Here is a 15,773-nt window from a genome sequence, read left to right as displayed (position 1 = left end):
TAGCAGTTGGAACAATAAAAGCGGAAGAAGGAGGGAGCAACAGACTGAAACATGGCATACCTAGTACTGTGAACAGAGTGTGCCATTCTCTCTTACTTAAAAAGGACATCAGGGAAGCTCAGCAATGGTAAATTGACCTTAAGGGGAAATATATTTTTCTATGGATCCATGTTCCAGCCATGAGTGGTGTTGACTGACAATGTCCCCTGCCTGAGAGAACACTCTTTCACTGGGCACACTAGTTGGTGGGCAAGACAGCAGTACCACTGCCACCTTGGCCCAACCTTCCTTATTATTTGATTTATAAATGGTGGGAGCTCCCGGTTCCTTGCTTCTGCATGGAGTAACACAGTGCAATTAAAACCAACAAGACAACACAAAAACCCTTTGCCCAAATATCCCCAAATTCAGCACAGAGCAAGAGCAGGCATTCTGCTATATCTGTGCCAAATTTGGAGCTCATCCAAAGCCCAGTTTCATAGTTATAACTTTTTGTGGGGGGGGCATGTAGGTTTTTTTGACTTGGCTTACGGAATGCTGAATCCTGCGATCTACACAATATATTGGTGTCCACTCGGGCACCAGTAATTACAGATATTCAGAACAATTAAATTTTGATTTGGATATATTTGGAACTATCCAAATATGGTCTCATTTGGTGAATTCTGAATATTTCCAAGTCCATTTGGATATTTCCAAATCGAAATGCACAAATCCAAGTGTCAACACACTGAAAACAACACCACAGGTCACATTAGACTTGCAATGATGCAAATCACTGCATTCCATTTCTTGCATCCCTTCCAAGTGCAAGGAGGCTAAACCCCACTAAAGCTTATCCCTAACAGAGGGTGTTACAAGATTTACTTGGGAGAAGCTTTAGTGGACTTTCATCTGAAGCAGTGATCACCGTGCACACATGGTTATAAAACTCATTAACGTTTAAGTGGCTTCAGACTCCTCAGTACCTCTGAGGATATGATAAAAATGTAATATTCTCTCTCTCTCTCTCTTTCTCAAATCACACACAAATAGACAAACAAGCTGTTATTCTCAATCTGGAAATAGATTCTTAACATTATTCCATCTGTCTTGTAGGCTACAGATGTGAAAGGTACTCATAAAATTGAGCATAATCCTTTACCTTTGAGAAACAAAACACTCACCCCCAACAAGCATGGCATATCATAAGAAAGATGGAAGCAACTGATCCCAGGTTTTAAGTTGTCAAATGTCCCTAAAGGAAGAAATCATGATGGTTTTGCCCAATAGGAGTCTGCCCAACTGAAAAGACAACTTGGAACTGCAAGAAAGTCTTGGCTGTTCCACGAAGGCGAGGAAAAGAATGTGTCTTTCCTCATTCTTACCTACAAGAGTGAGGCAGGCAAGGATTTCCATCTCTATTGTAGACAGCATAGAATTGGGAAGCTGAATTGTTTGGTGATGTTTGTGCAAAGGTCTACAGTATTTGGCCAACTTGTCAATGCTGAGCAATGCACTTTTGTGCATCACTTACCCTGTTTGCATCTTCTCTGGACTAGGAAAAGACAAAGGGATTTGTTAATCTTCTGTCTTTGGCATATTTCATAGCAAATAAAAGATACAACATGTTGTGGGTGGTAATAGTGTTTGACCTTGGAAAAGGCAGATATCTACCCATTTATTGCATAAGAATCCAGTTGTATTCTTTATTAAAGGATACTTAGGGTGCAGTCTGCATGCCAGTGAACTCAGTGTTGCAAAACAACCATTAATTTTAATGGCTCTGCATTCCACCCCTTAATCTCTTTGTTCCACTGCATTATATTGCCAATGTACTGGAAACCCCTTTGAGTTACTAAGCTACTTGAGAGTATGTTGCAGATGATTATTCTAAATATCCTTTTTTCCTGGATATGCACAAAATATCACAATGTGCCTCAAGGAAGAGATGATGCTTTAATGGTGTAAGAAATGTTCAGGTCTGTCTGCAGACCGAATACCAGCTCAAGGTGAAATGAAACTTGGACAAAACTGGCTAGTCTAAATACATTGTCAGTTTTTCTCATTGCAAAGTATATGAGAAACCAAAGTAACTTTGGTGCTGTTAGTTTGACACGTGAAATATAAAACAAAGATGCCAGTGCACAAGTTGGTTTGAAGTTACTTAGGCCTTGCCCCAGATTGAATCCTTGAAAACAATTGCAAAAATAATTAGAAAGTCGCTTCTGCTCTAGAGCTTTGTTTCTTGGGCATGTTTTGTTTTGTATATTTTTGACCCTAATAAAATCGAGCTACTACCAGGGAAATGAATATCACTTTGAGAAGTTTATGGCTGTAAATGCTGCCTGCATAGTACAAGGTAAGGTAAAGGTAAAGGTTCCCCTTGACAACTTTTGTCCAGTCGTGTTCGACTCTAGGGGGCGGTGCTCATCCCCGTTTCCAAGCCATAGAGCCAGAGTTTTTGTCCAAAGAAAATCTTCCGTGGTCACATGGCCAGTGCGACTTAGACACGGAATGCTGTTACCTTCCCACCGAGGTGGTCCCTATTTATCTACTCGCATTTGCATGCTTTCGAACCACTAGGTTGGCAGGAGCTGGGACAAGCGACGGGCGCTCACTCCGTCGCGTGGATTCGATCTTACGACTGCTTGGTCTTCTGACCCTGCAGCACAGGCTTCTGCGGTTTAGCCCGCAGTGCCACCACGTTCCCATAGTACAATGTCTGGAACAAAACCATCATATCATCAAGAAAAAAAGTGCGAAAAGACATGGGAAAAGGCACCAACCATCATGGAGCTAGCCTTATGTTAACTGGATAGTGAGAAAAATATCAAAACCACCTGTAACGTACCTGGTGCTTTAACAGGAGAAAACACTTTGTCTGGACAAGTCTCACATACATGAAACAATAGTCAAATCTGTGTGTATATTTTGTAACAATAAAAGTTCGAAGAATGCACTAAGAACAAGCTGAGTTCCATGTAAGCAACCCTGCAAATGAAGTGTCTTTGTATATTTTTGTTTGGTTCATATATTTCCCATATAGGGTCATGTAGTGTATTTTTCTTTAAGCTCAGCAATTGTTTCTGAATTCTTATCTGTGCATATAAATTAGCATGTGCAAACTGCATGCAAGTAGCCTTTTTCCCTCTTTGTTGACCGGGTGGCCCCTTGTTTTGGCCATTTGTAAGTGACCACCCTAAGTTATACAGCTGGGGACATCAAGACCATGTAGATTGAAACTGAATCATGCTGAAGATCTCTTCTGGTTGTGGTTTATATATGAGCTACCTTCAAAGACTATGGTATATGATGCTTCTTATCCCAAGTATCTTACAGCACCGTACATATGTTTCATGTATATGTTAAAGAAAACTACACAGTTCTTCATGGTTCTTACCATAGCTCAATGGCAGTGCACATGGTTTGCATGCTGATGGCTTGTGGTTTTAAAGACTTTAAAAAAGATCTCTGGTAGCAGGGATGGGAAGATAGACTGCATGTTGAGCTAAAGAGTGACCTTTACTTATGTTCAGCTATATGGTGTGAGTCCAGCTCTAGAGTATGAATCCAATCATCCATTACTGTTTTTATTACACAGTGTGGTCTGAATTACTGCAAAAGTACAGTGGACACATTATGAGTTTAAACTAGATCAGTTTTAACTCATAGCAACTCTATACATAAATATATATGAAACACCATATTGCTGACAGAAAGGAGATGTGCATGTGTGAAATGTGCACCTATGCGGAAGAGTGAAATCCACATGAATGTCAGGATAAAAGAACCAACCAATGCATTTTTAAGAATGGATCCAGAGCTGGTTATAATTACAATAAACTCACTGAGATGCATGAGACTTAAGCTATTCATGACTGATTTGGAACCTATTGATTCCAATGGGTCTGCTCTCAGTATAACTCTATGTGGATTGAACTCATAGGCCCTCTTGCTGCATATTTTACTGACCTGTGTGAGTGAGGATAAATCATTACTAGCTCTTCTCTCCATTCCAGCTATAGGTTCCAGGGCAAATGTGAAAGTGCTGGGGAATTAACTGTATTATGAATGCAATTGGGAACCCACAAGGGTGGGCATTTGCTATTTCATTAGAGATAATACCTGTGTAAACCAGGAGTTGGGAACTAGGTGTTCTCCAGATGTTTTAGACTACAACTCCCATGTGGCCTAGCCAGCATGGGTGGTTGTAAGGAATCAAGGGAATGGTATTCCAAAACATCTGGAAGGTATCAGGTGGCTTGTCCCTGGTAGGCAGTTGTGAGGCAGGAGCAGGGAACTGGTGACAGAAAATTGACTGCTGATAGCTAAGTTCAGCACCAAGGTCAGCAGCAAGGCATACTATTTCAGCATAAGCTAGCAGTTCTCCTGGCTTTTGTATGTGGAATTTAAATATAGAAAACCAGCTGTTAGTTAAAGGAGTCACACTTTGAGCCACTTTGGTCCATTGGTTGGGGTCTTTCTGGGGTCTCATGAAAGGACACCATTTCACATGCTATTTCTGGGGTCTCATGAAAGGACACCATTTCACATGCTATGTGTCTACAAACTAAGGGAGAGTCCAAAGATGAGGAGCATCTTAGCATCTGGCAATTGTTAGCATCTGGCAATGTGCTAGAAGAAGTAGCCCTAGCTGTAGATAAAAGGGAAGAGTTACAGCAGTTGATGACCAGTCTATCCTTTAGTGGAGAAAGAACTTTCCTAAAGTAGCATCCCAAGAGGTACCAGGATAAGTGCTCATGTTGACCTTATTTCTTTGTAATTTCTTTGCTCTTTTTAATTGTGAAGGTTTATCTTCAGGTGAGAAACTTCCATCATGCAATTCCACAACATTACATTGCATCGTATTCACATCCATGCCCATATCTACATATAACTTAAGAAACGGATATAAAAGTAGATAAATATGAAGTCTGACCTATCATGTGCTGGATTCCCATCTTGTCAGTTTCCGTCCAGTCAAATAAAGCAAAATAAACACAGATGTTTTAAGGACACAGTAATATTAGTCAGTCATTAGTATACTCTAATTACTCTTTCATGTTACAATCTGAGTATCTACAAGGTAGAGTTTTCGGGCAGGCATTTAAAATCGCATGTATGTAATCTGTGATTTTAGATGTGAGCTTTTAGATATGTATGGTTTGGGATGTACTTGTTTTGATATGCATCGTTGGCCACTTATCTCATGAGAAAGGACAGAATATAAATCAAATAAATGAACAATCCTAATCATAGATGAAATCATAATTGGACTGTAAAATCTGTGCTGGCTTAGCAGTATTTCAAAATGTTGGTTTGTTCCAGCATAAGTAATTTAAGTTCATTTGGGTAGAAAAGAATTCATATCAATAAAATACTAGATCACTAACTGAATGAGTTTGAAATAAGCGTACCTGTATTGAGAGCCCATTTCACCTAATTATGGCCACATAGGTAGTTTGACATCTGATTTTACCTATTCTAAAGCAGCAGAGATACAGTATTTTGGAAGCATATGAGGCTAAAGATGTATTCGTTTGAAGGGTATTGTAGTTTGCTGGAAGTATATTAAACACAAATTCTCACTGTGGCTTATTATACACCTCTAGGCAGGTTTGCTACTGACATTTATCTAAGGAGCAGTGTTTTTTTATTGATTTTTCCCCCCAGGATGTCACACGTTGACTCAGCGGGGATGCATATGAAATTATGAATGCTCTAGCTGCAACTTGCTCTTTTTAATCGTAAAGGTCTTTTGCAGTGAGCAAAGGGAGGAGAAGGCCTGGGTGATTTATGACAAATGTGTGGGGTTTCTTTTAGACTGTAGTTTACAATGCCTGTCACACAAAGGCTTCTTGGAAGTGATATTTCCCTGCAATAACACATCATCACTTCCCAATGTGCTAAAACTGAGGTTGGGGGTGGAGCTACAACATAATGAGGGGCGTTCGTCTATGTACTCTTTTTAGAACAGGGGCAAGTAAATTTAGAAGGTGATTGTGGAAGGGGTAACCATGTTCGTTTGTGCAAGCATTATAGGTGAAAACAAAATAAGAATTAATAAAAAACCTGTGGCGGTACTTTAAAGACTAACATATATGTATGCATGTATGCATGTATGCATGTATGCATGTATGCATGTATGCATGTATGCATGTATGTATGTATATTCACATTCAATATATATATTCAATACATATATATGTATTGAATATATATATTGAATGTGAACTTTCTTGGACAAGTCCACTTCATCAGACAGTTTAGAAGGTGAGGCAACAGTTTCTTGCCCCCCAGGACCCTCCATGAGCTACCAAAAATATAGGGAAAGAATTAAAAAAGAGAGAGATTTGACTAAAATTGCACTTCAGGTTTTGAAATACAGTAAGGGTATTATAGGTTGTTGAACAGCATGGGGGTACTGGGATTTATTTAAATAGGAATCACTGCTTCAGAAGGTTTCCAAGAGGTGTTTTTTTTCCCTCTAGAAAAATTTATGGTCATTGTAAGGTTGGAAGATGTAAAAACAGTGTTTGATGCTACCCTTTGCCTACCTGCTTCAGAGTGTGCTGGAGGGGTTACACTCTGGATCAACTCTGATGGCCTATTGCTGGCAGGTATTTGGACATTATTAGTCCTACTGAATGAAAGAAAATCTTGTTCAATAAGAAGCCAAAGGAAGATCTGAGTTAATGCCTAATAGGGCAATCAAACATAAAAGAGGACAGTCTATTCTAAAATAGTTGGAATGATTGAAGAAACTGCTGTGATCTGGGAAGGTAATCTGTCTCCCTCTTATTCTCTCTCTTTCTCTTTGCATCTTTTTCTCTCTCCCTGAGTGAATTTTTAAAATGGCCATTAATGTCAACAGTTATTAAAGTTACAGCCCTAGATATCTTTGCTGCCCAGATTTAGCCAAATCCGACAAACTAAAGGATTAAAAACCAAGCCATGATCTCCCTAGGTACCAAATGTTTGGGTGAACACCCAGTTATTAACTTGACACGGAAATAAAGGCAGTGTCACTGGCAGTCAGTCTGCAAAGGATAATCTCTATCAAGCTTTTGAGATGGACAGAGCAGTGGAGTGGCTAGAGCACTAGAGTCAAACCTAGGAGATCTTATTTGTCATTTTCACTCAGCTGTGAAACTCACCGAGCGATCTTGGGCCAGTCACACACACTTAAGCTGGCCTACCTCACAGGGTTGTTGCTGTAAGGATGAAGTGGGGAGGAGGACCCTACTGGAGGAAAAATGGAGTATAAAAAGATAGGCAGGCAGGATACAAATACTAGCTGTATCCAAGAGATATGTGGAATTGTCCAGTGAAGTCAAAGTAGACTTATTGAAATGTTTGGCTTTGTTCAAAATTCCTTAGATTTCACGTAAGGACCAAATTTGCTTGTAACTTAGCTTTCGATGAATTTTCTGGGGCAACTCTGGTTTAATTATTTAGGTCTCTCGAGGTTTAAGATCAGAACTCCCAAACTGTAGTCTGCTAAGTTTGTTCGACAATTACCCAGCAAACCCTACAATTCCCTTTCGATTTTTGTAACACCCCTGCATGTTAAACATCTTTCCCGCCACCCCTTTTCATGACTTTAACAACTTTTTCTGCCTACTCCGGTAGATCAGTTTAAGAGTTAGAAAAATGGCAATGTGCATTTTTAACAGCTTTAATTTACAGCCCTCATTTCTCTTTCTTGTAATACAATGCTTCTAGAAGGAAGATAAACCTTTTCTGCTGAGATTCAAATTGGTGTTTTACCTACTTAAATTATTACCTTATGTTCACTTTCACTTTGCCCACTTATTCCATGAATGATTTAAAGGGCTGCATTAGAGCCAATTGAAAAATGTGTACTAATTTTTAAATGCTGTTAAGTAAGGGAGGAAAAACCAAATGCAGATAATTATCTTAACCTTTCATCATAATAATTAACTACTGCTTTCTGGAACCAAATGTATGTTATGAAAGAAAAAACAAACCCTGGTAGTAATTACTAATCATGTGACCATTAAACCATATATTTATATATACTGTATGATAGAAGGTATACTAGGAGCTATTGGTAGATCTTTGGATGGTTGATAGTGAATCAGCAAAACTTCAGCAGCCCTGAATCTACCTGCCCTTGATCAAAAGCCACCATCTGCCTTAGATTTTGAGCAGCTGAAGCCCTGATATATATGTTGGCAATATCAACATATTATGGCTGAAATCCTCTTGTGTAGTTATACAAAAGGTGCAACTTTTAGCAGCAAATTGCCTCTAGTTAAGTGAACTTAGCTTGATCTTACTACTGGATTTCAGCCATTATTTGTTTTGCACCAGGCCACGTGATGCAGAGCATGTGATGAAGGTGGCTGAAATCCTGTTGCTTGTAAATCTCATTAGAAAAGGCCCATTAAATCAGTGAGAAACTGTTAAGCAAACTGCTTCATAAGTTCCATTGATTCAAATGAATCTACTGTAATTGCAGCTCACAGTAGACTGCAGGTAGAATAAACCCATTTGAATCTGCGGAACTTTGTGGAGGAGTTGACTCACCAAATCCTCATTGATTTAGGTGTACTTATAGTGAAATTTACTGCACTAAACAACATGATTTGGGCCATGGCCTTATTTGGCACTAATGAGTGACACTAAAAATATCACATGTATACCATTTTCAAAGTTGAGATCTGTCTGGAATGTGGAATTGTGGGAAACTGATACAATTTGTTTTAAACTTCAGCTTGAGCTCATTTTAACTCACGTGTTGGTGAACAGTTAAAACTGATTTTCTTACCTCTTTACTGGTTTGGCTGCAATGCTTTATGAGAATGAGCCTCAGTGGACCTCAGGATTAAAGAATGCAGTGTCTCTGTATTTGTTTGTGTGTTTAATTTGTATACCACCCATAATGGCTACCAAAGACACTCTGGGTGGTTGTATAGCATGGCTATGTTGGAGATGTTTGGAAGCTTCCATTTTGAATGAAAAAAAAATTCATGGCAACCAAACCTAGCAACCCTCTGGTTGATTAAAACCATGTTTTATGAAACTGGCTTGTTCCAAGTAGCGATAAGCCAGATGAAACACACAGGACAGGTCTAGCGTGCAGGAGCTCTTCCCCCTCTACAGCTGAAATTCAGAGGCATGCTATCTGTGATGTTGGTGATGATATATAATGGCCATGAACAGAAGACACAGATAGCCCCAGTCAGGAAATAAATATATTAAAATCCAGGCTTCTTTAAAGTGCTCAATTCAAAATTTAACACATAGAGCTTTCACTGCTAGTGATTGCAGGATTCTAAGGATGTTAGATATGTTGTAATGTAACATTTTATGTACATATACAGAGCAAAGACAAGAAGAAGGTCTGAGATATGGGTATGGAAATAAGTCTCAAAGGTTCTCTTGACTTTGCCTTCAAGGACAGAATGAGAAGCTTTTCTGATGTATTTGAGGAGCTTACGTCTTCCAGATAGGATGTGCAAGTACGTAGAAGGAAGATAGGGGAAGCAAGGGATGGTGTAATACTTAGTCCCTTGTGCTTGGATGTGGGAAATCATGTTCAACTTGCTTGGCCATGAAATTTATGGCAAATATATATACCATAACTCATAGTTGTGTGTGTTTAATGAGATAAAATGTGAGGTCCCCATTCCATGTATGCTGCTACGGTCTCCTTGGAACAAGGAAATGTGACAGTTGTATTAAGGAGCTTTGTGGCACAGTAGTTAAACTGCAGTACTCCAGCTAAAAACACTGCTCAAGACCTGGGTTCAGTGTCAGGTAGCTGGCTCAAGGTTCACTCAGCCTTCCATCCTTCTTAGGCCAATACATTGAGTACCCAGTTTGCTGGGGGCGGGATGTGTAGCTTGCTTAATTAATTTTTAAACCACCCAGAGGGAGCTTTAAGCACTATGGGGTGCTCTTGAATGAATTATGACACACACCTGGCTCTTTTTTTTTTGTCTTGGGGCAGAACTGAAAAGGGATGTATGTGAGATCATATTTTCCTATCCATTGCGGCAGTTTTTAAAGAGCTTCGTATGATTAGAATTGTTATATGTTCAGAGTGAAGGTGGAAACCATTGGCTTCCCTTTGAATCAGCTTCATCATTGATACTTCACTTTTGTATATGGATGGTGTTCTTTGGGCTACGTTAGGATCTGTTCTCAGTTTGCTACTGGTATATAAAAGGAGTTAAGAGTTATTAAGGAACAATCACATGCAAAGGCAACATCTGCATGTGTTCTGGTTGAAGAAGGAAATCAGCTTATACTTCTCTTAAGGAAGACCAAGTCACTCATTCATAGTGTCCTCAGGAACTGTATATGATTATTAATGCATGTACAGCCTATCGAGTATCTACTTCAGAGTGCTCCTTCTGAATGATGTATGCTGTAAGAAACCCACTGAGAAGGAGACTTCCTCCCCCTTTCCCTGTTCTACTGTGTCTCAAACCCAGCATATTTGAAAGAAACGATCTAAATCCCAACCTTTTGGTATGACAAAAATGCTTCAGTAACATTATTCTAGGTCTGCTTAATGGGACTTAGATGCTCAGTCTCCCTGCAGTGAGAGGGCATAATTATCTGCTAGGTTTCCAGGATCCATCGAGGTTCCGATTAATATTAAAAGCTTTTTTTTAAAAAAAAGATAGGGAAAAAATAATCAAACCATCTGTGGAGTAGGAGGTTTCTGTAGTGAGTCACCGAGCAATGAGACAGCAGTCTGAATTCCTGCAACACAACGTTGGAAAGGTCACCTGCTTGCTTTTTTGGAAGGGGATCATAATTCATTCATTAAAAATTTAACATGTGATGCATTTTAGACTGAGATCTCTGTAGGATGTTTTGCTCCCCCACCCCTTTAGTCAGGCAACCGCTATGTCTACCAGGGAGGGAACAGTAGTTGTGTGCAAAAAATCAAATATCAGATTTTGAGACAGGGATCAGGATAGAATTTCATTCTGAGGTGGTGATGGGCATTGCTGCCTCTACTCCTACAACTTCGGCAATAATAGTAATCTTAGTTTTTGCATGCTAAGATATCAAGGGTTTGTTTTGGTTAAAGCAACAGTCTTGCATGACTCTTGGTTGTTTCTATTCCTACTGTGACATTGCTAGCATCAGTGTGGATAATGCAAGGTTCCAGAATATGGGACTAGTCTAAATCCCTACAGCAGGGCTCATCATCTTCATTGCTGCTGCCATAAGAGGAAGTTTTCTGTCCCTTTGAGTCCTATTTTGATTTGTCTTTCTCCCACTACAAGGGGCATTATCAGTTGGAACCAGGGCTTGAAAAATGCACTCGTCCACTTGTCTGTGACGAGTGAAAAATGCTGCTGGACAAGTCACAGCTCCCTTCCTGCCTGCCTCCTTCCCCTCCGCCTGTCTCTCTCTCTCTCTCTCTCTCTCTTTAATCCTGCAGTATTCACCTCCCCCCTCCCATTGCAAAAGGCAAACTGCTCTCTTCTCGCGATAAGAGAGTTTGAGCGGCACATAGAGATATATCTCTGCAGGAGAATGTAGAGTAATCCCATGCTGGAGAATATGGAGATTCCCTGCTCCCAATTTCAACCGAACGAGGACACATCCTGGGATGGGAGGGAACCATGGCTCCTTAGAGGCTGGGTGCTTTTGCTTTCAGTTTTATTTTTGCTGGAGGCATTCAAATGAAAGGCATTCAAAATACAAGCTTCATGACCCCACCAACCCAAGTCTGAGAGTATAAATCAGTGATTCCCAATCCCAATAAATTGCAAGGCTATAGTCCAGTCATGCTGGCTGGTGAAATTTCTGACTGATTGGTGAGACATTGTAATTTTTTTCAAGCCCTGGTTGCAACTGACTTGGCAGCACATTATTATTGAGATATAGGGCGACTCAGGACAAAAGTAAAACCAATGCAGATGGAAATTGGTACAGGGAAAACAACTCCATAATTTTATTGTGTTAAAAATGCAATTGCATAAACTATAGGTTTAAAACACTATTGAAGTAAGAAGCAATTTTAAGGAATCTTTTATATATCTTTTATATATATATATATCTTTTATATATATACACAATAACCAACTGTAACAGGTGTTTTTATATCATAATGTTAATATTATTGTAATTCCAGATCAAAAACAGAAGGTAGATATTCATATTGATGTTCCTTCAATTGCAGGTATTTATGAGCCGCCATTTCTTATACTACTGCAGTGAACCTACCCTGGATGTGAAGATTGCCTTTTGTCAGGTGTGTGTTCCTTACAGGTAAAACAAGGTACAGTATATACTTGAACTTCCATATTTTGTGATCCATATTATGGTAGTACCTAGTAGTAGCAATGAATTCCAGCAGAACATCTCTAATAAAATGGAAATTAATTCTAGTGTGAGATCAGAATTCTGGATTTTTTTTCTCTGTATGCATTTTCTGTTTTATTTGATTACTGATTTTGGTTTGGTTACAATACTTTACAATTGCTATATGCTACTGTAAAAGACTTTTAAGTGGAATATTGGCCTGTGCTTTTCAGTATGTATAAAATACATAGAGTATTTCCCATTTTAGCGCTCTAAGATTTTAGATGCAAACAGTTATCATCCTGTTGGCCTCCAGCACTGAATGGTGCAACGTGCAAACAGTGTTTTTGCTGACTTAAATCTTTTGTCTGATCTTTAATGTGAAGCAGTTCCCTTGAAGCTAGTCTTCTGGAATTAATTTGCCCTTGAAATCCTGATAAGTTAAACTCTGGAGACTTAAGAGTGCAATTCAATCAGCTAAACAGTTAAGGAAAAAGCATGAAGTTGTTTAGATCTTGATTTTTCTGGTTAGTTGCAGCGGTTGCTTGTTAGTCTGCACACGTGTCTAGCACAATGACAACTTCTCTCTGAAGAGGCTTTTCCATTATCAAAGTGAAAATGGCATTTGCTATTTGTTTTTATATGTAGTGAACACTGTAGGACTTTTCAGTCTTACCAAGTTTTGTAGTTTGATGCAGAGCCAGTAAATGTAGCTTTCACAGGGATAACCTGAAAGCAGTGTTGGATCTTGATACTAAACGGATACGTGCCATTTTAAAAGAAGCCTATTACTGCACACCAAAGAAACAATGGAAAACTGGAAAAATCAAAATGGAAGTAAGCAGTGCTCCTAAATATATTCTTAATATGGGGCAAGTGAGGTGTGTTCCTATATCTTTATAAATAGCATGTTTTAGAAAGTATTAAATTTCACAACATACTTTTAATTCTTTTCTATTTTGGATGACTGTTAGTCACATGATTCTATTCTTGAGTGGTTTTTGGTATGGTAATATAGTAGGTCAAAATTATGAGATGCACATGCGATTCCCATCTCAATTTCTGAAGATTACATTGTGGGCCTTGGGCAAGTTATTATCCCATAGATCCAGCCATATTTTTTTCTTTCAGTCTGCTCTGTTCAGACACGAGAGTATGTGTCTTAATCCCCCTGAGTATTTCTTTAACCACTAACATACTAGAAAAAGACCTGATAGCCCTCCTCCATTAAGGCGGAAGTATCTGGCATAATGTTGCACATTATTCAAATAAAGTGCATTAACTTTAGCAGGAACCTTCCGTATCAGGAGCAGATCTTTCATCTTTCACCCACCACGTCCATTCCATCAACATCACCTTAATGGCTCCTGAAATGACTAAGGCGATTGGGCACATTAGCTGTCCAGAGGACTGCGGTTATGTGGGCTGGTTTCATTCTCTAAGTTCATATCATTGATTTCAGTCTCCACTAATTAAAAATAACCAGCTGTCTGGTGTACAATCAAATATAAATCTCAGTCTACCAATTGAAAGCGTTCTAAGGTTAGACGTTCATTTCAAAAATCTTGTTTGGTTGCAAGAATGATAGACATTGATGTATTCGGGATGCAAATCAGTATCATCCCCAAAACATAGCTTCTCTGTGGCGTTCTGTCCACGGTGTGTCTCAGAGAAAATGTGCTGCTTTTATATCACCCCGTAGCACTTAAAACACTCTCTTGGGGGTTTGCATTTTTAATTATGCAGGTTACACATTGCCCATCCCCCCCCCAACATGCTGGGGACTTGATTTACTGACCTTGGAAGGATAGAAGGCTGAGTCAATCTTGAGTTCAATCAGCATTGAACTTAGGTCAACAGTAGAGTCTTGACTGCAATACTGGTCTGCTGTATTTAGAAAAGATGGATCTATATTGCAAATTGGACTTAACTATTTTAAAACATATCTTAAGTTACCTTTTAGCACCATCCAATACTTCACGAGCAAATTGAGTGTCACACTGAGTTCAGTAGGGTTTCTTCTCAAACAACCAAGACCCCTGTCTTACACATATACTATACAGTAATTCCTTGCCTTAAATGCAATCCTATGAGTCTTGTAGGGGGGAAAAAGTTTACATTTCAAATTTGAAATGGCCTTTTCCACATTTAATCCTGAAATTGCACCCTGGTCCCTACTTAAACTTTTCTACCAAGAGGCCAAACATCCTCTTTTTTTGCTGTTTTCATTTCACATCGCTGTTTTCATTTCACAAGGCATAATGGCTGTTTGAAACTTTTTGGTGATCCCAATAAAAGTATTTGTCTACTGTAGCTCTGATTTTACTCAAACAGACCAATTTTTTTTATTATGCCTTGAAATTCCAATAGCACCATCAGGAGTCATATAAAATGTTTTGACCCAGAGATGGGCTTTTTCTAGTGAATTAGTGATATTGTCCAAAAAAAAAAAAAAGTCATGCACACTTTACCATCTGGCTATCTCGTCATTCACTTTAATGTGTGTTGCTGTTGTTTAGTCGTTAAGTCGTGTCCGACTCTTCGTGACCCCATGGGCCAGAGCACGCCAGGCCCTCCTGACTTCCACTGCCTCCCAGAGTTGGGTCAAATTCATATTGGTTGCTTCGATGACACTCTCCAACCATCTCAGAATCTGTCCTTCCAGTGAGCACTTTAATGTGCACCTACTATTTATTCCCTCTGTGAATGCTTGTTTAGCACCAGCGATGCTTTAGCCACAATATCAGGCTTACATTGAGTGCATTGAATGCACTTCTGTGTATTGAAACAGAATTTGTTATAGAAAAAGTACTCGCCTGGTGACTCTCTACCTAGACTGATTTATTTAGCTTTTCCATACATCTCTCCCTGAGATTGTCCATCAAGGGCACCCGGGCCAGCCATGTTTCATATTTGTTTGTGGCCATCTCTAGAGTGATCTTGATCCACTTACTCTATCTCAGCCACACTTATCTAGTAGAATTTTGGAGGAGCAAGGAGGAGAGACAGGTAAGTCTGTCTTACTGGAGGAAAGGTGGGATATAAATATATCTAATAAAATACAAAATTAGTTTCTATGCTCAATTCAAGGTGCTGATTATTGCCTATAAAGCCCTTAACAGTTTAGGCTCTTGATACTTGTTCGAACATCTCTCCTGCAAAGCAGCTATCCATCCCATCTTTGTCATTATGTTAAGAATAGTGACACCAAAGAAGGCTAAAAGAGAGAGCACGATAAATCATTCTCGGTGGTGTCCCCATCTCTTTGAGTAAACTTCTAGTAGAGGTTCAACAGGCTCCTTTCCTCCAATTCTTTAAGAAACTGCAGAAAACATAACTTTTTTTTTGTGTGTGTTCAGTTTTATTTGATTGATTTTCTGTTGCAGACTGCCCAGAGAGTTCTACACACTATGGAATGGTATACTAGGTAGGTAGGTAGGCAGGCAGGCAGGCAGGCAGGCAGGCAGGCAGGCAGGCAGGCAGGCAGGCAGGCA

The 15,773-nt window shown here is 39.3% G+C and overlaps 1 protein-coding gene across 25 annotated transcripts in view; it reads left to right on the top strand.

Moving 5' to 3' along the window:
- The window catches only part of MAPK10 (mitogen-activated protein kinase 10), a 254,583-nt gene that overhangs the window by 114,636 nt on the left and 124,174 nt on the right, over window positions 1–15,773 (top strand). For 12 of the 25 annotated variants that reach the window (XM_078394527.1, XM_078394540.1, XM_020805388.3 and 9 more), the window contains one exon: window positions 12,158–12,229. In XM_078394527.1, the coding sequence (XP_078250653.1) occupies window positions 12,164–12,229 (66 nt within the window). In that variant the 5' untranslated portion in view covers window positions 12,158–12,163. Of the gene's footprint in view, window positions 1–12,157; window positions 12,257–15,773 lie in introns of all 25 variants that reach the window. The other 13 variants (XM_078394534.1, XM_078394528.1, XM_078394541.1 and 10 more) reach the window with 2 other exon arrangements.

Source organism: Pogona vitticeps, chromosome 5 (genome assembly GCF_051106095.1).
Source record: "Pogona vitticeps strain Pit_001003342236 chromosome 5, PviZW2.1, whole genome shotgun sequence".
NCBI classification, from domain to species: Eukaryota; Metazoa; Chordata; class Lepidosauria; order Squamata; family Agamidae; genus Pogona; species Pogona vitticeps.
Note: the sequence above shows the minus strand (reverse complement) of the source record. Positions and strands in the feature narration are given on the sequence as shown.